General features: G+C 37.1%; 1 protein-coding gene across 11 annotated transcripts in view; it reads right to left on the bottom strand.

Moving 5' to 3' along the window:
• The window catches only part of TTC17 (tetratricopeptide repeat domain 17), a 126,744-nt gene that overhangs the window by 82,350 nt on the left and 17,970 nt on the right, over positions 1 to 26,424 (bottom strand). For all 11 annotated transcript variants that reach the window (XM_055549334.1, XM_055549336.1, XM_055549338.1 and 8 more), the window contains exons 2-11: positions 20,377 to 20,466; positions 13,353 to 13,522; positions 12,598 to 12,709; positions 12,230 to 12,361; positions 6,928 to 7,037; positions 6,256 to 6,400; positions 5,682 to 5,821; positions 4,080 to 4,240; positions 2,409 to 2,521; positions 457 to 603 (exon numbers count right to left, since the gene is read on the bottom strand). In XM_055549334.1, the coding sequence (XP_055405309.1) occupies positions 457 to 603; positions 2,409 to 2,521; positions 4,080 to 4,240; positions 5,682 to 5,821; positions 6,256 to 6,400; positions 6,928 to 7,037; positions 12,230 to 12,361; positions 12,598 to 12,709; positions 13,353 to 13,522; positions 20,377 to 20,466 (1,320 nt within the window). The remainder of the gene's footprint in view (positions 1 to 456; positions 604 to 2,408; positions 2,522 to 4,079; positions 4,241 to 5,681; positions 5,822 to 6,255; positions 6,401 to 6,927; positions 7,038 to 12,229; positions 12,362 to 12,597; positions 12,710 to 13,352; positions 13,523 to 20,376; positions 20,467 to 26,424) is intronic.

The following is a 26,424-nucleotide window of genomic DNA, read 5'->3' as shown; positions in this document are numbered from 1 at the left end:
ATCTCCATTGGCTAACATATAAATTATCTCTTAGCTAGCTTGGAAATACATATTCATTTACTTGTTTATTTTCTGTATCTTCTGCTACAATGTGAGCTCCAGCAGAGCAAGGAACCTGGTATATAGTTGTCAGCTCAATAAAAGAGTGCTGATTGAATACATGAAATATATACAGACATACACTGAGGTCAAATTTAGAAACTTGTGAGGGCTGGTAATTTTATTAGAGCTTTGATTTGACATCAGGGTGTCTATGTGCCCCATGTGGCTGGCAAGAAATCAAGACAGATCCTATGTCTTACTTATCCACCACCTAGCAGAAGGCCTTCCATTTAATCTAAGCTTAATAACTCCTAACAGTGACTGGGCCCATATTAATATCAGCAGGTTGAAGGCCACTCCTTTAAGAAATCTGATTGTCTGAGAAAACTCCTTCATCATCCTCTACTAACTTACCCTGTATGCATCAGAGTCCCTGCCCCAGATCCAGAGAACAGAATGGGCTACGGGAGAAGACTTGACCAAATCACTGATATCACTCTGATTTGCTTGAACATCAAAGTTCACAGACATCATACTGGAAGTTGAGGAATCCTCACCAAACTAGAAAATGAAAAGAAAAGTGCAATCAAATTGAAAGCAGAAAAGCAACTGTGACTCAGATTTAACTTAAACCCAAAATGTTACTGAATAATCAAAATTAGAAGGAAATCAGAGAGTAGGTCAGCTAAAAAGCAATCAGATCTTTAATTTTCAGAACCATGCCCCTATAGTACTCGCTCCAGATAACACGTAGCTAGCAACTTTCACTCAACTAGGCCGCTGATGTGTGAGAACACTTGTGTGGGCTGTTTTCTTCTCCCTCTACTTCCTTTCTGGGATTTAGTCTCTTACAGGTTTAATGATGGCTGATTAAGAGGTTTGGTTCATTCTTCTCCCCTGTCTGGACTAAAGTGATAACTACTCTATAAAATTAGTGTGCTTAATATACCCATCATTTAGGCATTAAATACTATTGTACAATCAATTTCAAATATGTATAGCCTCCCCCCAAACCAAAGAACAATATTTGATATGCTCTCAAGATACCATACTTCCTATGTATTTCTGGAACCTTGTTAGAAAAGAGACTAGGACTAAGATGGGATGGAGTAGGAAAAACATGAGTAAAAGGAATGAGTATGACAAATTCATAGCTCTATGCCTTGATGAATAGGAATATAGTCTTTCCCTATATAGTGGTGATGAAATTTATAGATACATCATACTGGAAGCTATACACTGGTGCATGGTAGTCTTCCAAATGGTCTGTCTTGGGACCATTATGATTTCTAAAAGTTACATTGTGTTTCAGTCTATTTCATTTCTAAATATTCCCCTTTTCCTCTTAAAATGCTTGGATTTAAGACAGGGAGCTACAGTCTTAGAGGGTGTGAGTCTGTTCTTCCTTTACTACTCCTAAAAAATAAACATGGGATACTGCTAGGAGCGGGCTCACAATAATCACAGTAAGCTTCTGGCCTCTATTACTATTTCTCTTCTTAAATGACCTCTTAATTTTTGCTTCTTACTCTTTCCCAATGTCTGGGTTTTCTTTTTTTTTTTCCAGGTTAAAGCGTTCTAATTTTTCATGGTCTGTCTTTCTATAGAAGCTGGCCTGATCTCTTAATTATTTTAAATGCTTTTCACTAGAAATTTCTGTATCTATAATTAAGGACATGATGGGTTTTCTATAGGATATAATAAATGTTATTTTATTTCCAGTCTCCTTTTGAATGAAAACTGGACTCTGGTTGTACTTACTATCTATACCAGCATCAGTTACATGCTATTTGGTATCATTATGTATTATTTCTTCCCAACTAGACAGGCTGGGATGTTACGTGCCATGTGTGCCTGTACGTATATGTGTATGTACCTGTGTGGACATACACAGAGACAGGAAGAAAGAGAAAACATGCAAACAGCAATGGTGCTTAATAAACCTTTCTTGTTGATAAGATCATTTTGTTAATGCTTTTGGTTGAAGCAACATAATTGGACTGATGACTTTTGCAAAGAGCATGGCTACTCTTTCCCAAATTGTAAATTAGGGTTCTTACTAAAGTAAGTTATAACGAAAGGTAAAGGCTTTGTGTCATAGACCAATTCTAGCTCTCATGGTAAAGACAGGAATTAAACACATATGAAAAGACAAATACAGCTAGTGCTTTAGGAAACAGAAATGTCATTTATCAAGTAACTGAGTACTCTCTATAAATCTGACTTATAAACATAACAGATACTCAAAATCTTAAATGACAATCACACATTTTAGAGCTCAAATATACAAGGAATTGTGAGTGGGAGAGCAATATTACTCTTGATATGCAAAAGTTGTAAGAACTAGAAGAGACCAAGAAAAAGACCTGGACATGGTCCACATTTTCAAAGATATCACCACGATGGTAGCGCACAGGTTGGTCCCACTGGCAATGTAAACTGTGCTGCTGGTTGACTAGACGGCATATCTGATGATTTCCTGGGATACAAAAGGAGATGAAAACTGATGAAAAGATCAACAATGCCAACACAATTTTCTTTGTCTAAGTCATGTAGTATCAGCCCTGCACTCTTCAGAGCCTGGTGAGTACTCATGGAGGGGTACATATCCAGGGGAAAATGCCTTAATGGTTCATTAAATCATTCTAAATCCTCAATTTCTCCATCTATAAAACAAGGTGCCACTAAATAATCACTGAGGTGTCTTCTGGCAATTCTAAGACTGTAAAATCTACTGAGTAAATTGTTGTAAGACTTTGCCCATCTCTCTGGAGACAATTTGCTTTATATACTTCATAACTTTTTCAAATTTATATATGAGCTCTGGTTGCATTTTAGTACAGACTGAGCAGTAAGTAATCCCAAGGACCAAACATACTCTTTACACTCAAAATAGTAAAGAATACTTGACAGGTGAATTGTAAAATGGGACTATAAATGGTCATGTGGTTGTTCAGTCACTCAGTCACGTCCAATTCTTTGCAACCCCAAGAGGCTGTAACAGCCTCTACTTATCAAGGGAGAAGGATATAATATAAGTGATTCTATTCATTTTTCTTTGGTGTCAAGTTGTCATATCTGCTCCCACAGGGTTTGATCATAAATGAAACATTCTGGATACAACCAAATCACTGATATGCTGTCAATGCCAGTTCCTTTAGACCAGTGGTTCTGTTTTGGGGTCACAGACTGTAAGAGATGCTCATAATGGGACTTCCCTAGTGGTCTAGTGGTTAAGACTCCATGCTTCATCTGCACGGGACACATGTTCAATCCCTGGTCAGGAAACTAAGAATCTGCATATCTACATGGTGTGCCTCCCCCGCAACCCCCCTCAAAGAGCTATATATCGTCTTCACAGAAAAGAAGTTGTGCATATACACAACACTGTGTGTAATTTGGGGGAGGATTTCAGAATCCCCTGAAAGTAATCCATTGATGACCTTTTTTGCTTGAGACAAAGTCTAGTCTAACCTCTTCTAAAATAAAACATTTGTTTTTAATGGAAGAAAAAAAGAACATTTAGTCTTACTGCCAGTGTTGGCTGAAAAGGGTGGACTTTTGTTCCCAGGCTGTGTCTGGCTTGCATTAACTTGCTGTAGGGCTCTGTTGCTCACAGTGTGCTTTCAGACCAGCAGCAGCAAATAGCAGTTCATTACAAAAAACAAGAATCTTAGGCCCCACCTCAGAACTACTCAGTCAGAATCAGCATTTTGACAAGATTTCCAAGAGACTGACATGCATATTAAAGTTAGAGAAGCATCAGTGTTGGCTACAGAGGGCAAAAAACTGTTGGACTCTTAGGATACAAAAGATTTGGCTTTTACTTTAAAATGTGAATTATAAAAAAGCTAGGAGGATCAAACTGGCTCCCAGGCCTGCTGGTCCACTTGCAGTGATAATTTCATTTTAAGAATGAAGGAAATCATAGGCACAATTTTACACTGCTTTGTGGCTACGTGAAAGTTATGAAAGTGAAGCACACTAGACGTGAACTTCCTATCTCCCTTTAAAAATTATCTGGAATCAGGACTTACCTAATTGTGCCTCTTTTGCCATCTGTGTCTCATGGATGATATTTCTTAGGATCTGCTCTTCCTGAATCAGCTTATGTTTTTCTAGGATTTCCTGCTGTCTCAGGTAGTGGTCATGTTGCTTTTGATACTCCTTCAACTCATTCAGTGTTCGCTGGAGGGATCTTAACATTTTTTAATGCCAGAAAAAGTTATAGAGCTTTAAAACTGTAAATGTTTAAGCCCACTTAAATACACAGATTTTCTGGTTCTCAGCAAAAATTGCAAGATTTTGACTTTTAGCAAACAACCACTGTACCACCGTCTCAAGAACCATGGGACTAAATAAATGCTATCGCTTTATTAATATTTGGCTGGTAAAAAGACATGTGAGATTCTTCTCATAAATACAACAATTAATGACATTAAATGGTGTGGTGGACTTTGCAGGGGCCAAAAAAGATACACAGCGATATACTATAAAGCTCTACAGATTTAACAACTCTGTTTTTCTCCACAAAGATTAGTTCCATGGACATTCAAAGCCTTTCTAGAATCTTCCTTTTCTTTTCTTTTCATTTGATTCTACCCAAACAAAAGGTTAACAAAAAAGGCTCTTGCACTGGAGCTCCTTGGTTTACAGATTTGGGGGAAAACCACAGAAACTGCTTGGAAAGGAATATTCTCTACCAGCTGATATCAATAAATCAGTAGCTTCATTATATTTAGTCACAAACATCTGATTACTTGTTACACTTAACATATGGAGATTTAAGAGCTGAACAGATTGTGTAAGAAGAGCATAATATTGGAAGAAGCTCAGCAAAGGCAAGTTCTGAGCAGGTATAACAGAGGCCAGGCATAAACAAGCTATCATTCTTTCCTTTTTTACTACATCAGGCTTTTAAACAGATTGGAAAATGGAAAATTTATTCCTTAAATGGAAAATTCAATGAAATCCTAATCTCCACTGAATTCTCTAATAATCAGACTCAAAATTCTGTAGTGATGAACAATTCACTTCTGAATTATGTGAAGTTCCTTCACTGGTCTTATTATTTATAGAATTAAATACAGTACATTTTTTATTAAGTACAAGGACCAAGTACAACAGAATTCCATTACTGTGCAACTTACACAAATCTGTAGAACATGGGCCAAATAATCTCTCTCAACATCACTTAACCAATATAATAGCCCAACCCTAGGAGTCGAAGGGGAGAAAGATCGAACACAGCATGTACAAGTGAGTTTACTGACAGTCTAATTCATGGAATAAAAATGTAATCAACAGAGTTACATCTGGCAGCATCCCCCTCCTTCATCAGACTGCATAAAAGTAACTGATGATCAAGACCGTAAAGATTTAAATGATGGCATGTACTGTAAACATTCTCTAGTACCTAGAATCATTTACACAACCACTGACTTATGCTAAGCCTCCTGGATTTGGAGAAAAAGGACAGGACTATTAGTAGTGAAAAGGTGTTTTTGTTAATTCTAATGAACAATGTAACACTGATTTCACCCTATACAGGTCTAACCTATGATCCTATTGTGCTTCAATAAAATAGTGCTTTAGTAAAATTTTTTTTTGCTTCAGTGAAATTTTTTCCTCCGAGTTACCTATGTTGAGCTTCCAATTTCTGCTCGAGTTTTTGCTGACACAGGACAGCATGCTTCCTCTTTATAGCTTGCTCAAACCCAGGTTTGGCCTGTAAAGCATGGTCGTAACAGAGTACTGAGTGGTTATACTCCCCAAGCATCTAAAGAGACAAAAACACACACATACACAAACACAGGAGGGAAAAATGTTAGCCTGGCTGTATCTGTCCAAATGTCCTTATGATTTATGAGGTCACACCAAATTTCATACAGTGAACATTATTTCAATCAGTGGCCAAACCTCCACAACATGAAGCAATGCTGTATAGGATGGCTCAGCTCAAATAACTGCTATCTTAAGAGGACTACTCTGAAGAAGTTTAATATTCCTATCAACTTTTTATTCTTTTTTGTCAAGAGGCTAGGACACTAATGATTCATTATTGTTTGAGTTTTTTTTTCTCTTAAGTTTCTTCATTTCTATCCCCTTTCCCTTGTCCAGAACAGAAGAAAGGAAAAGGATATTTTTTTTACTAGGGAAAAAAAAAAAGGAAAGAGCAACTGGATTGGTTTATGTAAAAAAAGTTGTATTTACTGCATATATGTTTCCTAAAGTGTAATAGCTAGTGAAGAAGTCACTGTCGTCCAGAGCTGCATGGACCACGACAGCAGCATCAGCAGAGAAGTGTGCTCTGTGCAGAACGTTCGCCAAGTTGACCAGGGCAATGTCTTTATTGTGCCTTCAAGAGAAGGAGAGATGTAATTAGACGTCAGGAAAGAAGCTTGTGCTCCACAGTTATCTGTAACTACCTGACAGGTGCAAATTACAGTCAAAGCTATTGAGCTTTGGAAAACAATTTTGAGTTTGCTTACAGATGGGGAAAATAATTTAAGAAAATCCTAATGTTTCATTTTACATCATTGATGGTGCTTAACAAAAATCAAGGCTGGCAGACATTTCATGATTTTAAAATGTATTTACAGCTGACGTTTGCTTTGAGAAAAATTTAACTTTTGATAATTTCTCAGCCTAGGTCCTTACTTCCAAGTCCCAAGTAAGTCAGTGGGCATAACACGTCAGAAGTGTGTTATACCATTATCGCTTTGAACTCTTTGACATTTTTGACTGGACTAATTTCTTGGAACAGGGATTGAGGAGAAAGTAAGTACATACAATGCTTCTCCTTGTTTTTTTTTTTAATATCTATATTTTAACAGTCCTGAGTTATGTGGAAAATCAACAGGTCCAGAAGGACAGGAATCCTACCTGGATGAGAAGTGAAGAGCTCGCATAGCACATTCCACTACTTGATATGGCTCATTCTTTATTCTCCAGTAAAATGAAGCCATGTTATATAGTACCCACGAGGAAGAGTTCTAGAAATCAAACAAAATAACAACCAAATGTGACTCAAGATAGTTTCTTCAACTCAGAATGTTCAAAATGAGCACCTTTACCACTCTATCTCGTCTGAAATTGGTAAAGATCAAGACTTACATAGTAGTGACAAAGCAGAGGACAAAGTACAAATAAACTATCTGTATCAAAAGAGGTTTTTGATTATTAGTTGAACAAGTATACTAAGGTGTGGTCTAGACAGAGAGACTGTCCAACCCTAGGCTATCATTCCAAGAGGGAAATAAAGCGGACAATCTCACCAAGCGGCCACAACTTGGGCCCTATTTCGGGACTTCAGAAGTTAGAATCTAGCCTACTTAGAAATGCTAGTTGTTTTAACATGAAATTCCTGAAATTAACATACTGTAAAGTTTCCTATTTAAACATCTGAATGAAGGCATGTATGTAAGCAAATACAATGCTTTTGTGAAAGATGTATTTTTAGTTGTCATTTTCTCAGTGTCATCACAAAGTCATTCAGATCTTCACATTGCTAAAAATGTCTACTATATATTAATAAGTATATTATTTAGTCAAGTTAAACAGAAGTTCAGATAGCAGACAGGTTTTCTCCTTTTGTGGCTTCGATTTTTTATCCCTGAACATACTCTGATTTCAACCACAGAGAGGTCAAAATACTAAACTGAACTGTGTCAAAAACTCAATGTAGTTTAAACCCAAGTAAGAAATTACAAATTCAGAATGAAAAAAGTCATAAAATTTAAGATAAAACAGAAAAAACATATGACAGCCAACATTTGATATCTTTAATAAACAGATAGCTCATAAAAAAATCTAAACAGAGAGACAAAAAGCCAAGAGAATATGGGCCAAAAACATGGACAATTCAAAAATATGTAACAATGGCTACTTAGCAGGTGAAAAATAATCTAAAAGATGTAAGTTTTTCTTTTAAAAATTGGCAAAGATTAAAAAGAATGCCAGTATTCACTATTGGCTACAGTGTATATTACCTGCAGATATTAACTGTAGGTTAGTAGAGCATTTCTTTGGGGGGGGGGGCACAAAACAATTTAACAACCTGTATGTAAAAAACCTTAAAAAACGTCATTACTTTTACCCCCAAATTTCATGATTAAAAATTTATCTTTGAGAACAGTTTTTAACTAAAGAACTTCCTTCGTGGTCTAGTGGATAAGAATCCACCTGCCAATGCAGGGGATGTGGGTTCAGTCCCTGGTCCGGGAAGATTCCACACGCGGGGCAACTAAGCCAGTGAGCCATGACTACTGAGCCTGCGTGCCCTAGAGGCCACGCTCTGCAAAAAGAGATGCCACCACAATGAGAAGCCTGCACGCTGCAACCAGAGAGCAGCCCCTGCCCACCACAGAGAGACAAAACTCATGCGCAGAAACAGAGACAGCACAACCATCAACCATTAAAAAGAGGTTTAGCTATAAAAATATGTTAAACTAAAAAAAAAAAAACCCTCCAAAATATTATAAAACAGTAATTATCTCTGACTTTAAATTACAAGTTTGACTTTCTCTTTTATAGATTTTTATGTAGTCTGTTTTTTAAAAAGGACCAGTTATTTTATTTTTAAAAGGTATTTTTAAGATTAAAACCAGTATAATTCTGCTTTAATCATCCATTAAGTATTCTATCTTCAAGGAAAAATTATGATTTTTGAGTAAAGCAATGAAAGATTTTAGCACTAAGTACAATTGGTTAAGGAATGCTATGCTCAATGCTCAGTTGCATTCAACTTTTTGTGACCCTCTGGACTGTAGCCCACCAGGCTTCTCTGTCTCTGGGATTTTTCAGTCAAGAATACTGGAGTGGGTTGCCATTTTCTCCTCTAGGAGATCTTCCCAACCCAGGGTTTGAACTCACGTTTGTTGCATTTCTTGCATTGCAGGCAGATTCTTTACTACTGTGCCATCAGGGAGGCCCCATGGACAATAAACAAGCAAATACACAAAATAGCAAAGGTTGTTCTAAGGGCCGAATTCATTTAACGGACCCTTGTTCCATTAGTACTCCTCCCATTTTGCAGGTGAGGAAACTGAGGCTCCCGAGATTCCACAGCCCAGAGAGGGCAACATTAGCACGTGACCCTGGGTCTTATAATCCCAAACTCTGCTCCTGCTGGCCTTCTGTGGCCTCACTGTCCTCAGAGTGCTCGGTGCTGTCTCTACTCCATTCCAAGACAGCTCTGACAGTTAGAAGAAAGTCTCCTGTTGTCATGAACTGAGGTCTATACTTGGCTGGTCCCACTTTTGCCTTTTGGGGCCACCCAGGACTGCTTCCTCCCCTCCTACCCAAGTCAGCCTGAAAGGTGAAGGCTGACTGCTTTAGAATTGATGCTTTTGAACTGTGGTGTTGGAGAAGACTCTTGAGAGTCCCTTGGACTGCAAGGAGAGCCAACCAGTCCATTCTGAAGGAGATCAGCCCTGGGATTTCTTGGGAAGGAATGATGCTAAAGCTGAAACTCTAGTACTTTGGCCACCTCATGCGAAGACTTGACTTATTAGAAAAGACTCTGATGCTGGGAGGGACTGGGGGCAGGAGGAGAAGGGGACGACAGAGGATGAGATGGCTGGATGGCATCACCGACTCGATGGACATGAGTTTGAGTGAACTCTAGGAGTTGGTGATGGACAGGGAGGCCTGGCGTGCTACAGTCCATGGGGTCGCAAAGAGTTGGACACGACCGAGCAACTGAACTGAACTGATAGGTTCTAGAAAGAGCAGATGCTATATTCTTTCACAACTGATTTATGACTTAGGCTTCAGTCTCTCTTTAGTAGCCTTTTAAGAAAGTTTCTTTTTAAATCAACAAATGGTTTTTAATCTGTTTTTAAAACTTACATTGTGAATTGGGACAAAACGATAAATTAAAAATTCAACATGAACTACTAAAAACATCATGATAAACAGAGTACTCTACACATCATATTGGAAGAGAAAAATAAATCTTTAAAGAAAAATCTTTCAGTAAGATTTCTTATAAAATCTCCTGCCAAAGCTATAAATGCTGGAATGTCACTATTAATTATTCTTTCTCTATTGAACACTTTTTTTTCTGCCTGCCTCTTAGATGCCACATTCTTCTGAACATCCTTTTGGGCTTCTTCTACTGGCCCCTCCTCCCCCTCGCTTGACAGATAACATAGAAGGACCCAGGACCTCTTCTCCAACTTCACTCTGCTCCAGATGACCTTACCCAATCCCATGGCTACAAATTCTCCCTGATTAACAATTATTCTCTATCTCTAAACCCAGCTCTGACCTCTACTGGAGTTCTAGACTCAAAAAGTATTTCAGTTTAACGTGCCTTAATCTTCTTCCACCCCAAACCAGCTCCTCCTCAGGTTGCTCACGTCAAAAATTAAGCAATTATCCTTGACTTCTTTTTCTCTCATTCTCCACATCTGATTAAGCAGCTTCTAAACATCTTCTGAAATAGTTTAAGTCCTTTCATTTCCACTACTAACCATTCTGGTCCAAACCATCTTCATCTCCCTCTTGAATTACTGCACTAACCCTCTAATCGGTCTATTTCCAGTTCTGGCCTCCTTGAGTCATTTCTCCATACAAGTTTGAGTGTAATTTTAAAAACCACTAATTAAATTATGTCCCTTCTCTGCTTCAGCTTCTCAGCACACCTGGAATAAAATTCAAAGTCCTAACCTTGGCTTTCAGAGCTTGAGAAAATCTGGCCCTGGCCACCTCCTCTGGCTTCATTCCCTATCACCCTCCCCTTCACTCACCAGGCTCCAGCCATACTGACCTGAATTTAATTTATAACACCTGTTACAGACTGCGTCTCTCTCTCACCATTCATATACAGATGCTCTAACCCCCAGTGTGACTATATTGAAGATAAGGCCTCTGAAGAAGTGACAAAGGTTTAAAATCCAATAGGGCCAGTGCCTTTCTAAGAGGAAGATTTCTCTCTCTCTCTCCCCCTAGCACCCACTCCTCCCCAAAGTACACACAGAGAAGCCACCTGACACCACAGCCAGAAAGCGGCCATCTACAGGCCAGGAAGAGTCCTCACCATGGACTGAATCAGCCAGCAACATGATCTTGGGCTTTCCAGCCTCCAGAACTGTGAGAGTTTGGGTGCTGAAGCCGCCCTTCTGCGGTATTCTGTGATGGCGGCCTGAGCTGACTGACACACTATCCAGCTCATTAAGGCTTTGGGGCTGTTGCCTCAGCCTGGAATGCTCTTCCTTGATCTCTGACTTTTGGTTTCTTCTTGTCATTCAAGTATCAGTTTAAATTTCATCTTTCCAGAGAGGATAACCCCACCTGCTTAATCTAAAGTAGCCACCCAATAAACCCTCTATTTTAATTTGTTATAGAGCACTTACCACTATGATCTACTTTCAACTAACAATTCTCTGAAGGATATTTTAAATCCTAGGTCAGTTTTCCCTTATTATTCATCAATTCTGGGGATGCGGTATTTTACATTACCTTCAGAAAAACAAGATGAAGAAGGTAACTTAGCTACAACAATAATCTTATATAAAGTATTTGAATAAACATATATTTGGGTATAAACAGTATAAAAATATATATATTTGAGTAAACTGTATATAAATATTACAACTACACATTTTACTTAATACCACTGCATAGAAACTAGCCTGCATTTTATGAATCTCCTTAGGCACAGAGAAGAGTAAAAACTATTGCTAAATTCCCACATGCTATCCTCAATGATACATTTAAATTTTGGGGTTCTGTTACATAATTCTGCATTCCATTTTTTTAAAGTAGATGCTTCTTTAAAAGAAATTACATGAAGATTTTATTGTTTGTGGTGATTTTTTTCCTGTTCAGAGAACAGTGATAATCTATGTATTTACTATGTGTAGTTATATATCAAAGATGCTAATGTTACATTTTCTTTCACACTCAAAATATATAATCTAGCCTATAAGCCCTATTGCTTATATTAGTTTATAATTTGTTTTTTTCAAGAATTAGTTCAAATAGAACTTTGTAGTATCTCGCCCTGGTAAAGGGGACTGGATTGTCAACGCTTCTGCCTAACTTTGAACTACACAGTTTATACTACTTTGATCAGGATTTAAAATCACTCTCTAGACAAAAACAAGCTAGGGAGGTATTTTCTGAGAGAAAAGTACCTTCTGTTCACAGTCTCTGGGCTCTTTAGTCACTGATGACTTACCTTCTGCAGGCCTTCATGAATGAGGTGGCCTATGTCATCTATACTCCTTCCTAATCGTTTAGATAAATACGTGAAGATTGGATCTTCTTTAGGTAGTAGCGGTGCAGAAAGATTAACTCTCTCTTGTACACCCTGAAGAGAAGAAGAAACGATTGAAAAAAAAGAAAAGAAAAAGGAGATTATAAGTCATAAAAGATTACAATTCGGTATCTTAAGAGTGTTTATTCTGAAGGAATTTTAAAAGTAGGAGATGTCTGTTAAAACAAAAACCTGTTTGGAAGGAGAAAAGAAAGAAAAGAAAGAGCATGTCTAAGCCAGAGATTAAAGAAAAAAATGAAAACAAGGCCCCCCCAAATTTCTCTACTTACTCGCAAGTGCTGAAAAGCATGTATACTATATGGAAGTTCTAGAATTTTAGTACAATCAGGTTGCTCAGGGTCTGGAGGGACAGGAGATTCTGTGTCTATATAATCTTCAGGGCTACAATCAAGAGGCAAGGAGTAACGAATGAATGAAAAGTGAAGAAATGCCAAATTTTTCCCTAATTAAATCATATTCTCACAGCATCTTACTTTACAGTCAATATTAGTCAACATGCATACCTTTTTCATATAGTTGCTGTTTGAATAAACTAGTTTGAGAGTTCAACTTAAAGGAGATAAATCAAGAGTTAAACAGAAAATAATAGGTAAGTCACAGATTGTTAAGACTGTAGACTTTTCAGCTAATAAGACATGCTAAACTCTTTCTAGAAATGTTAAACCAATTTACACTTTTGTATACACTTTTCCCATATTTTACCAGTTACTGATTTTTAAATATTTTTTTCCAATTTGATGAAAAATATGTTTTAGCATGCACTTACTTGATCATTACCAAGAAATATTTTTTTCCACCTGTTTATGGGCCATTTGTACTTTTTACCATAAACTGTTCAATTTTCTACTGTGATGATATTTTTAATTGATTTGTAAGAATTCTATACATAGTATATATTTTGAACTTTCAAATTTCAATCGTCATCAGTTATTGAAGCTTTTTCTAATTAGAGAAATAATTTCGAATTGAGAAATGTCTGTTCAGGAAGAAGTACTTTTATTTTTGGAAAGATAATTTTTTTTACCTGATATCTTTGCTCTCCAAAGTTATGTATGTGCCATCATATAGATCTAGGTCCCCTAAGGGCACCTTGGCTTTGATGCAGTCCGGATCCTCTTTATTATGTCTCTGTTCAAGTCCTGTATCTCTGTCCTCATTCTCTTCTATGTGAATTTTTTGAGCAACTAATTGCTTCTGTTGAGAAGAAAATAAGAACTTGCTGGATTTTTCTAATATTTCAACCTACCTACCATGTAAGAGAAAGGAGAATTTAATGTGTTGACCAAGTCAGAGAATTCTAAATATGCCCTTGGTTACCTTAGTTGACATGAATGAGCTTCTCAAACAGAACTTGACATGTATAATACTGGCACATGAGTGCCTTATAAAATGATTTCTAACTATCTATAAAGCTATATTTAACAACTTTCTTGGCACAGGATGCTCAGCAATTGAAACAACCTTGAATTGTCCAAACATGCCATATTTCAGTCCTTCAAGACAACCAGCACATTGATAGTACTAGCTGGAGTCACTAGGTTCGAGAGAAATTTCTGCCACTCATATTTTTTTCCCAAATGTATACTATATTTCCACTACCCAATCTTAACATTTTGCCATACTCTGCTGCTGCTGCTAAGTCGCTTCAGTCGTGTCCGACTCTGTGAGACCCCATAGACGGCAGCCCACCAGGCTCCCCCGTCCCTGGGATTCTCCAGGCAAGAATACTGGAGTGGGTTGCCATTTCCTCCTTCAATGCATGAAAGTGAAAAGTCAAAGTGAAGTCGCTCGGTCGTGTTTGACTCTTAGCGACCCCACGGACTGCAGCCCACCAGGCTCCTCCGTCCATGGGATTTTCCAGGCAAGAGTATTGGAGTGCCATCGCCTTCTCTGTGCCATACTCTAGATTTTTCTAAAAGAAAAAAAAATAGTTGAAGCCCCTCTTACCTGTCTTTGAAACCCCTCTCTCCCTTTCAAAAGTTACCACTACCCTGGGAACCCCATGGTTAGGACTTGGCACTCTCACTGTCAAGAGCCCAAGTTCAGTCTCTGGTTGGAGATCTAAGATCCTACAAGCCGCATGGCATGATCAAGGGAAAATAAATATTATAAATACATAAGCAAGCAAACAAAAGTTACCACTATCCTGAATGTTTTATGCATCATTTTCATGCATATTTTTATAAAATATTACTATACTGCCCTTATCCTCTTAACTATTACTATATATATATCTCCAAAATCAACATATGGCACTGCTTTGCAAGTTTTAAAATTTTATATATTTTGGGATGAAATGTCCTTTAGATATCAATTAGGTCTAACTGGTCTATTGTATCGTTTAAAGTTTGTGTTTCCTTGTTAATTTTCTGTTTAGTTGATCTATCCATAGGTGTGAGTGGGGTATTAAAGTCTCCCACTATTATTGTGTTATTGTTAATTTCTCCTTTCATACTTGTTAGCATTTGTCTTACATACTGCGGTGCTCCTATGTTGGGTGCATATATATTTATAATTGTTATATCTTCTTCTTGGATTGATCCTTTGATCCTTATGTAGTGACCTTCTTTGTCTCTTTTCACAGCCTTTGTTTTAAAGTCTATTTTATCTGATATGAGTATTGCTACTCCTGCTTTCTTTTGGTCCCTATTGGTATGGAAAATCTTTTTCTAGCCCTTCACTTTCAGTCTGTATGTGTCCCCTGTTTTGAGGTGGGTCTCTTGTAGACAACATATTAGGGGTCTTGTTTTTGTATCCATTCAGCCAGTCTTTGTCTTTTGGTTGGGGCATTCAACCCATTTACGTTTAAGGTAATTATTGATAAGTATGATCCTGTTGCCATTTACTTTATTGTTTTGGGTTCGAATTTATACACCCTTTTTGTGTTTCCTGTCCAGAGAATATCCTTTAGTATTTGTTGGAGAGCTGGTTTGGTGGTGCTGAATTCTCTCAGCTTTTGCTTGTCTGTAAAGCTTTTGATTTCTCCTTCATATCTGAATGAGATCCTTGCTGGGTATAGTAATCTGGGCTGTAGGTTATTTTCTTTCATCACTTTAAGTATGTCTTGCCATTCCCCCCTGGCTTGGAGAGTTCCTACTGAAAGATCAGCTGTTCTCCTTATGGGAATTCCCTTGTGTTATTTGTTGTTTTTCCCTTGCTGCTTTTAATATTTGTTCTTTGTGTTTGATCTTTGTTAATTTGATTAATATGTGTCTTGGGGTGTTTCGCCTTGGGTTTATCCTGTTTGGGACTCTCTGGGTTTCTTGGACTTGGGTGATTATTTCCTTCCCCATTTTAGGGAAGTTTTCAACTATCATCTCCTCAAGTATTTTCTCATGGTCTTTCTTTTTGTCTTCATCTTCTGGGACCCCTATGATTCGAATGTTGTAGCGTTTAATATTGTCCTGGAGGTCTCTGAGATTGTCCTCATTTCTTGGTTTTTTTTTTTTCCTCTCTGATTCATTTATTTCTTCATTCTATCTTCTAATTCACTAATCCTATCTTCTGCCTCTGTTATTCTACTATTTGTTGCCTCCAGAGTGTTTATGATCTCATTTATTGCATTATTTATTATATATTGACTCTTTTTTTATTTCTTCTAGGTCCTTGTTAAACCTTTCTTGCATCTTCTCAATCCTTGTCTCCAGGCTATTTATCTGTGAGTCCATTTTGATTTCAAGATTTTGGATCAATTTCACTATCATTATTCGGAATTCTTTATCAGGTAGATTCCCTATCTCTTCCTCTTTTGTTTGGTTTGGTGGGCATTTATCCTGTTCCTTTATCTGCTGGGTATTCCTCAGTCTCTTCATCTTGTTTAAATTGCTGAGTTTGGGGTGTACTCTCTGTATTCTGGCAGTTTGTGGAGTTCTCTTTATTGTGGCGTTTCCTCACTGTGTGTGGGTTTGTACAGGTGGTTGTCAAGGTTTCTTGGTTAGGGAAGCTTGTGTCGGTGTTCTGGTGGGTGGAGCTGGACTTCTCTCTGGAGTGCAATGAAGTGTCCAGTAATGAGTTATGAGATGTCTATGGTTTTGGGGTGACTTTGGGCAGCCTGTATATTGGAGCTCAGGGCTGTGTTCCTGTGTTGCTGGAGAATTTGCTTGGTATGTCTTGCCCTGGAACTTGTTGGCCCTTGTGTGGTGCTTGGTTTCAGTGTAGGTATGGAGGCATTTGATGAGCTCCTGTCAATTAATGTTCCCTGGAGTCAGGGTTTGGACTTAAGCCTCCTGCTTCCAGTTATCGGTCTTATTTTTATAGTAGTCTCAAAACTTCTCCTTCTATACAGCATCATTGATAAAACATCTAGGTTAAAGATGAAAAGTCTCTCCGCTGTGAGGGTCACCCAGTGAGGTTCACAGCATTACATGGAGAAGAGAAGAGGGAGGAGGGAGTTAGAGGTGACCCGAATGAGATGAGGTGGAATTAATAGAGGAGAGAGCGGGCTAACCAGTAATCCCTTCCTTATGTGCACTCCACAACTGGACCGCTCAGAGATGTTCACGAAGTTATACAGAGAAGAGAAGAGGGAGGAAGGAGACAGAGGTGGCCAGGAGGATAAAAGGGGGGAATGAAAAGGAGAGAGACAGATCCAGCCAGTAATCAGTTCCCTAAGTGTTCTCCACCGTCTGGAACACACAGAAATTCACAGAGTTGGGTAGAGTAGAGAGGGGTTAGGGAGGAGACACAGGTGACCTGGTGGAGAAAAAGGAGAGTCCGAAGGGGGAGAGAGCAGTCAAGCCAGTAATCTCACTCCCTAGTAAAAAATGGGTACTGAAGATTGGGTTCTTAAAGGTACAAAATTGGTTAACAAATACCTAAAAGCAAAAATTAAAAATCTAGAGTAGTTTGGAATTTCAAAAATACAATGTTAAAGAAAAGAAGAAGGAAAATAAAGAGAGAGAGAGAGAGAGAAAAAAAACAAAGTCACAAAAATTATAAAGAAAATATAGGTACAAAATCGATAACAAATACCAAAAAGCAAAAGTTAAAAATCTAGAGTAGAGGTTGGAATTTCAAAAATACAATGTTAAAGAAAAGAAGAAGAAAAAGAAAGAAAAACAAACAAAGTCACAAAAATTATAAAGATAGGTACAAAACTGGTAACAAATTTTCTGAATAAGCCTCTGAGACTGTACTAGACAGAGGCTTCAGATTGAAGTTTTGTGAATACAGATTCGCTTTCCAGTGTATCTATCTTTCCTTCCCTGAGAAAAAGGTATAACAAGGTGCTTCTTTCTGGAGATTTGGGATTATCTGCAATTTGGATTATTTACCTAAATCTGCTTCATGGGGATTTGGGGGATTATTTTTATGTGTGGAATGATAATTTTGTAAAGAATTTTATTTCTTCAAATAAATTCTTTGGCTCATTAAAAAAAAATTTATATAAATGGTATCATACTCTATATTCTACAACTTTCTTTTTTTAAACTTAATGCTTTTGAGATTTATCTGCATTGGTCAGTATAGTGGTTAGTAAACTGTGTATGTCAGAAAACTGCTTTGTCCTCACTCCTGAATGATGGTTTAAGAGAATATAAAATATTATATTTAAAACAATATAAAATTCTGTACTTAACACCTTGATGCTATTGTCTTCTGGTATTGATTCTGGGATCAAAGAAGTTCACCTAGTTGTCACTACTTTGTAGATAAACTGTATTATCTAGTCTCATGGATTTATTCCTATGTCAGTGATTAAGAAGGATAAATGAACTTAAATCTCTAGCTCAACCCTTGACCCAGGAGTCTACACCAGAAGAACCAATTCCTCACTCAATGTCTCCACTGATTCCTAATAGGTATCTTCTTAATACACCAACCTCCTCCCCAGTCTATACCTCCTTCAGTCTTCTCATCTCAGATAAAGCCAACTCCATCCAACATCAATTGCTTGGGTCAAAAATCCTGGAACCATCCTTCATCCCATCTCCATCTCTGTCTCTTCCCAACCACTCCATGACCATCTCCTGGGTCTAACAGTTTTGTAGCTGCTTCTGGTTCTATCTAGATCCAAAGTCCAAAACCAGATCATACAATTTTAGAGTTTCTAACCCAAAGTGCTATTCTGCCCTGAAATGGTGTTCAGGAAATTGAAGATGCAATTATTGAACCACTAGATGGTTTGGTTCATTTTTTGGTCATTAGGTTTTGTTTTGTCTTCCTGCCTTTTTAAAATTTTTCCCACCAGACTCTTTTCATGCTCCGTCCCAGTCTTCAAGCAGTAGTGAATCCGGTTATCTTCCTTTATCTTGCACGGAACACTGTTGTTCCCTTTACTCCACAGACATGCAATGAACATCAGACAGCAGAACTTATTCCTGGTCTTGGTGACCAGCAGGTTTATACTCTTAGCTACATTCTCAACTTGGTGTTTTCTGTCCCATTTCAAGTCTACGGAGGTTGTTCATGTTGTGTTCAGACCTGACTACATTTTACTTTGATTTCTATTTTGTCTTTCATCTATTATTGTGTATATGAAGCAGAAACTAAGTACTCTGTATAAACTCATTACATTACTTTAACCAAATATTGGTGGAGTCAATCTTTTTCATTTGCATTTTCAATGACTTGGTAAATGGCATTTTCCCATTACACTTACCCGAAGTCTCTTTCTCTTTATAATAAATAATACTGCCACTTAAAAAGATGGATAATCATAAACATATATAACGTTGTCTATGACTCTTAAAAACTATTTTCTGCACCACTGCATCTTTCTGAACAGTGTTTTAAGCTTCCAGGCATGAAACCCTATAAATTATGTCTACTGTCTTAGTATTCATAAAAATCAACATTTCCAAATTTATAAGTGACAAAACTGGTAAGAACAAGGTGAGACACTATTTTAAAAATGGTGAGATGCTCAAGTTTTATAAGTATTCCTAAAAATTTACTACCTACACAATTGATTAATATGTGCTAAAAGTTTTCTTTAATTTATCGAAGTTTTAAAAACATATAACTATTACTGTTAATAGATGTACTAATTTAAATTTATATAAGTGAAGTCGGGAACTTTTATGTAACTAGAAGATGAATGGCTACCTGGTTTCATCTCTGTAAACAACGAGGAGATAAGGCGTCTGCCTCTGGTTCTGCCATAACTTGTTTCATGAAATCAGGCAATTCAGTCTTTAGGTGTAATTATTTCCTTACCTCTGAAATGATGATGATCTTTATGATTCCTTCTAGCTTTCTAAGACTCTGATTCTACTCTTATTAGTCCCAATAATTTTCTAAATCTCATTTTGCAAATTGGGTTACTTTTTCTGCAACTTAAAAGTTTCATTAAAATTTGAATTCAATTTACACTATAACTTTTAAGAGGGGGTTATATGAAAGAAAAAAAACCTTTTTCAAATAACACTATTTGCTACTAAGAAAAATCAGTTTATGAAAATCAATGATAGAAACCAAAAGGTCAGATATTATTAGTGCTAATAAATATCAGCTTTTCAAAGTGTGGAAAAGAATCTGAAAAAGAATAAATACATGTATATGTATAACTGGATCACTTTGCTGTACACTTGAAACTAACACAATATCGTTAATCAACTATACTTCAATATAAAATAAAAATGAAGGAAGACTTTTCAAGATGCAAAGTGATGAATGGTTTTCACCTCAATCATAAGAACACAAGCTACTAAGATCCTAGTTTTTACTACCTGAGAACTAACGTAATTATATTTTTATGAGGCATTCAAATCATTCTTCCTTTTGATATTTTACCCAAACTCTCCTTCCAAGATTATCTTGAGATAATTCCTCTTCATATCTGATGGAAATATTTACACATGGAAATACTGTTCAAGGATATGTGAGTCAAGAATGAGGCATAAAACCAAGGTTCCAGTAGTCTATTTCTCTTACTAGTGCTCAAATGGCATTCTGATTAAAAAGATAAAAGCGTGATCTAAAAATAGAATATTCCTATAAAAGTCAGAAGAATTAAGAAATAATATGTTTTAATTCTTCTTTGACCACAGTAGCTCCTGTGAAATGCACCAAGTATCAGCTGCATGTTGCTTGTCCAGTTGTCTCACCTCCAGTTCTTTGAGGTAGTTAACTGTTGTTTCTTGTCTCATTAATATGACTAAGTCATGGGGATGCTTCAAGTTCATAGGTGAATCCACCTGCAAGCAAGCAAACAGATAAAGCTCAGATTTCATTAAAATTTGTTTGGATTAATAAAGTTTAATATGCCTTACTGTTCAATCACCATTACACTCAGTGTGAGGTGCTCAGTAAATTTAAGGGGTATTTCAAAAGTGATCATGTGTAAATTTCAGCAGAGAATGAGAGGTTCAGTAGCTGTCCCTTGAACTCCAACTCAAAAGAGCAAGGTTTTGAAATGAATATCCTGACTGGACTAGTAATATAAGAAATATTCAAGAAATATTTGGAAATGAATGATAAATCCCTTAAAATATATGTTACACCTATACTAACAAAAAAAAAAGATTGCCTTGTCTTGATAACACATTCTATATCTAAATAAGTATGGCAGCAATAAAAGGAAAAATATGAAAAGCATCTATTTTTACAGGCTATTTGTGAAACCATAAATCAGAGATTATATAAAATAACCTTGGGACTTCGAGTTTACAATTCAAGTTTCTGAATTATAAACAAGCAACTATGTTGTTGAAGATGTAGGAAAAATGAATTCTTATATACTGGCAGCAGGCTTATAAACTTATTATTTGGAGGCTCATTTGACAACATGTATCAAAACTTTAAAATTACATACCATTGATTTAGGAATATAAACTCTAGGAAACTATAGGCATTCTTTAAACAAGTGGGCAAAGATACACACAAAAATGTTCACTATATTGCCTTTAACTGAAAACAAACAAAAAAACTAACCAAACAACAAAAACAAACTTAAGTCCATCAGTGAGGGAACAGGGACATCAATTGCCCAATGGAATGGGAGACAGAAAAATTAGATCTACTATCACGGAAAGACATTTACAATGCGTAATTAACTAAAACAGTGATAAAGGATAAGCATGGTATATTTTTTTAAAGAAATTACATTTTTATAGATTTAGATGTATACATGTATGATATGCTAAAAACTAAGCTGGTTTATTTTTGGGAAGTGGTTAAAAAAAGAGGTACATTTATATCTTTTACTTTTTACATTTGTATATTTTTCAATTGTCTATATATGTTTATAACAAGGAAAAAACAACACATATACACACATGGGGCTTTTTGAATTTCAGGAAAATCTAAGGCAGTGGCCTTGGAACCGAAGACATGAATGAAGTTCCTGGTATCCCTTAGGGTTTTAGACTGTCAAATTATGTACTAGCTCTCCAGAAGTTCTACTTTGAGAAGAAGCTACATTTGTGTAATCTCTAAGAACTTGACAGCAGCTCAATTAATTAATTTTAGAGCTAGTTTTTTAAGAGCAAAAGATAGCCTTGCTTAGACTTTGGTAAATGCAAGCCTATTAAAAAAAAAAAAAATCAAAGAGAGGGAATGAGAATTCTCTGGTGGTCCAGTGGTTAGGAATCAGTGCTTTCATTGCCGGGGGCACAGGTTCAATCCCTGATTGGGGAATTAAGATCCTACAAGCCGTGAAGCATGGCCAACAAATAAATAATAAGAGGGAACAAAAATAACATGGAATAAGTCCAACGGCTGCTTTAATAACAGGCACAGTAGTACTGGATGATGCTAGGTGACTGCATATAAAACGCATCCGCCTTTCTTCATTCTACCGTCTCAGAGATTCCAGAAGAAAAAGAGATGCTAGTCTGGAGTAACTTCCACTCATATTTTCATAGCAATTATCTGAACTACATAATCACCATTATGTAGTGATGGATAATGATCATCTCCCAGGGTCTCTCTTTTATAACTAAATCCCTTCACTGCTTCCCCTGGCTTTGCTACTATATTGGAACTTACATTAAAACTGTACTCTGAATTTAAAAGGCACTAAAAATATAATAGCAAGGCCTATACTTGACCACTTGAGCTGTTAATCTCTATCAAACAATGAAACCTAGCAAAGGCCTACAAGCAAAACGCTAGGTGTTTCTCAATGAGGGGTGGAAATTTTTGCTTCTCTTACATATTCAACAGTCAAATGCCAAAAGGGCAGGGAAAGTGACTATCTTGAATATGACCTGATCTAACTCCAAAATCCATCAATCTTTTATACAACAATATATTATTTGTAATATATTACAGCACACCAAACTTTTTATAGGAGAAAATGTAAAAGCTATAGCCAGTGGTCAGAATGCAAAAGAGCTTTAATAGGAGGTCAAAGAAAGTCTTTACTTTGGAACTATCCAGACCTCGAGAAGTACTGATTTAACATACCTCTCTATAAGTATAATTAAATGAGGTTTTTAAGAAAAAAAAAAATCGGGGGGAAGGAGAAGGAATGTGGGAGTGTGACATTCCCATTCCAAAATATCCAACCAGTCTATTTATCTGATAATTTGGAGAACTACAAGCAGAATGAAAGAATAAGACAAATGAATAAAGTATAATTTTAGCTTTAGATTAAAAAGACACAAGAGAACCAGGGCTTTATCATATTTGAATAGCATGGGTTTGGCCAACATTCAACTCTGAGGAAGTACTTTTCATTTCCTTGAAGCACTGAGTGCAATAAAGATATAGTCGCTAGGGAAGGTACAGAGATAAAATTATTAGCAGAAGGGAGCCCACTGACATCTTGACAGCTGTGCTTCTCTTTCTGACGTGGCAGCAAATGGCATGGAGCTCTGCCAGATTAGGGCTGATCACAGAAAGATTTATAGCCTGACCCATATTCTTACTGAGGTACCTTCAAGTTCTTACATTTTAAGACTTTATGCTAACTATCTTTGGCAAATGCCAATCAGCTTGAATTTTTCTCCTTTTGAATATCTCTCCTCCTTAGAAGATTAAGAAAGATTACACTTTGTAAATGCTACAACATCCATTCAACTACCAAAAGTTATATTAAGCCTCTATCAACCAGGCCTACTATGAGCCAACATGCGGAGCCTGTGCACTCTGATTTTATATACAATTTAAGAAGGAGTGGTAATATCCCTTCAAAACCTTTAGCATTTAGAAGTGGCTGCTATAAGCCCAAGAGCAAGAAGAGTGACAAATTACAGAGAGGTACGAATAGATTAAACATGACATAACGCGTCCACATGACCTCAGAGCACTTTATGGTTTTTTCACAAAAGGACAAACAATCCTACAACTTCCACAGCATAATAAATGATGCTTATAATGACCGGAATTAAAAAGAAAAACTGACATTATTTTCAATTTGTTGTAAATAAGAAGGTGAGAAAGTATGAAATACATTTTAGGGCAAAATTTAAACTGCAGGGAAAAACTGACCATGTGTTTGGAAATTAGCTAAATGGAATTCTGTTCAAAATAATTCATTCTCTTAAGACTTCCAGGTAACACAGTTTCACTGTTACCAAAGCAATTTATTTTAATAAAGAAAATCTCAACCCATATATAACAGTCCAATTTTACTTTCCTTTTTATATATTTTATAGCTACATGTATCCAATTATATAGAACAGCAGTAAATATCTTATTCATTGTCAGGTTCATTTCCATATATTTCATTTGCTGACATCTTCAAGATATTGTTAATTTCTATATCTCTAATTTGGAGTCCTGTCTCTGTGAATTCTGTAAAATCACATGGTAATTTCACTATATAAAGGTAATGACTTCACCGCCAAGTAAAATAAAAGGTGAACACTGTAAACTTAAAATAACCAATCTAAGGATATAAACACTTCTGAATTCTACAAAACCAATCACTTTCGAGGAATTCCCTGGCAGTCCAGGGGTTAGGACTCAGCATTCTTACTGCAGGGGCCCTGGGTTTGATCCCTGGTTGGCAAACCAAAATCCTGCAGCTGCACAGCCCAGCAAAAAACAAAACCAAAATCAATCACTTTCCACTGGTCCTTTATGACAGGAAATTGAACACTTCTACTGTAACATAAGTTCCACCCCTCACAGCAACTTATTCTTCACATATAATGAATACTTTTATTTTTTAAAAATGGTATTCAAATGGGTACACGAAAGCAGTATTAACAGCAGTATTAACAGTATTAACTTTTCCTACCAGCAGTCTGAAACTGATTAATGAAATATTATGCCATATTCATTAAAAAAAGAATTGTCCTTAGGTTAAATATGGGATGGAATATTTAAATCTTTTATTCTGGATTTTATATTATTTAAATATTGAGACAGTATGATGGAAAACATAAAGAAAAAATCTTTAAGAAGACCCCCCAAGACTTCACCTCTACCTTCAATGTCCCACTCAGGGAGTATTTACAGTTTTTCCTATCCAGCCACCTGCAATCTCCTCCTCATGGCAAAAGTGCCTGTCCTGCTTGGCTGGAAACATCCCTTCCCACATGGGGAGCCTGATCAGTGGATTCCTTCCCATTGGTATCTTGGTGATTTTTTCTGAGAAGGGACATTAACCAAACAGTTGTCTTATACTAAAGAGTCCCTAGTCCAGAACTTTTATTTGAGCTAATGGGGACTAGTCCTCTTGTACCCACGGGGGGCCTGAGAATGGGATTAAAAAAGTAGACCAATGAAGATAGAAAAAAACCCTGTTCTGGTGACACTGTTTGAGCCCTGGATCAAACTGAATCTGTACTCTTAGAACTTGTCTCAACATTCCAGTGAAAAATTTCAAAACTGCAAGTCTTGCTGTTACTGCTAGACCTCTGCCTACTTTCTTGAGGACCTCTATCCAGGGTACCTTCTAATCCTCCTGGCTCTTCTAGGAGCCTCTGTGCCTTTGCACATGGTAATTCCCCTACTTGGAATGCATTTCTTTTCTTATGTTTTTGATGAAGGCCAACTGACTTGGCTCCAATGACATTTCTTTCTTTTTGTGTGTGTGAAACCATCCTTCTCTTGAGCTCCCATAGTACTTTATATATACTTCTGTACTAACATTTACATTCTGTACTAACTAACATTACATTCTTTATTGTATGGGTGTCTTCCTAAAAAAAATTTTTTTTTTTAAATTCCTCTTTCTACCCTCAGTATTTATATGCTTTCGTGTACATGTTAGGTACATAATGGGCTTCCCTGGTGGTTCATATGGTAAAGAATCTGCCTGCAATGCAGGAGTCCTGGGTTTGATCCCTGGGTCAGGAAGATTCCCTGGAGAAGGGGACAGCAACCCACTCCAGTATTCTTGCCTGGAGAATTCCATGGACAGGGGAGCCTGGTGGGCTACAGTTCATGGGGTCACAAAGACACGATCGAACAACTAACACCTACTTACTTGGGTACATGATACATTGTTGACTGATGAAAAGTGTCTGATATCACATTTGTTAGATTCTCTATCTCCTAAGGCATCATGGCTCACTGATGACTATCTGGAAAGAAGGTAAAGTGGCTAAGCCATCAGGAATCAGGAAAAAATAAGTCTTTGACCTGACCATGACCAGCTCTGTGACAGTTAAAGCAAATCACCTTTTCTGTCAGGGCTCCCGTTTCCTTCTCTATAAACTGAGGGAGCCCAACCTAATGACTTCTAAAAATGCCTGACATTTTCCAAATCCTACATCTATAAAAGATTGAACACTATTATTAAAGTATCACTTTTAACCAGCCTAAACCACTGAAGTAATCTGATATTCAAATGAATGAAGCTGTCATTCTTTCAGTTTGCTCATACAAGCGTGTACTTTGTTTCAGTTCAGTTCAGTTCAGTTGCTCAGTTGTGTCCGACTCTTTGCAACCCCATGAATCACAGGCCTCCCTGTCCATCACCAACTCCCGGAGTTCACTCAAACTCATGTCCATCGAGTCGGTGATGCCATCCAGCCATCTCATTCTCTGTCGTCCCCTTCTCCTCCTGCCCCCAATCCCTCCCAGCATGAGTCTTTTCCAATGAGTCAACTCTTCGCATGAGGTGGCCAAAGTACTGGAGTTTCAGCTTTAGCGTCATTCCTTCCAAGGAACACCCAAGGCTGATCTCCTTTAGGATGGACTTTAGGCAGGGACTATTTCCAAAGACACAGTTTAGAGCTTCTTTTCAACTGTCAATT

This window comes from Bubalus kerabau, chromosome 15 (genome assembly GCF_029407905.1).
Source record: "Bubalus kerabau isolate K-KA32 ecotype Philippines breed swamp buffalo chromosome 15, PCC_UOA_SB_1v2, whole genome shotgun sequence".
In the NCBI taxonomy this organism is placed as follows: domain Eukaryota; kingdom Metazoa; phylum Chordata; class Mammalia; order Artiodactyla; family Bovidae; genus Bubalus; species Bubalus kerabau.
Note: the sequence above shows the minus strand (reverse complement) of the source record. Positions and strands in the feature narration are given on the sequence as shown.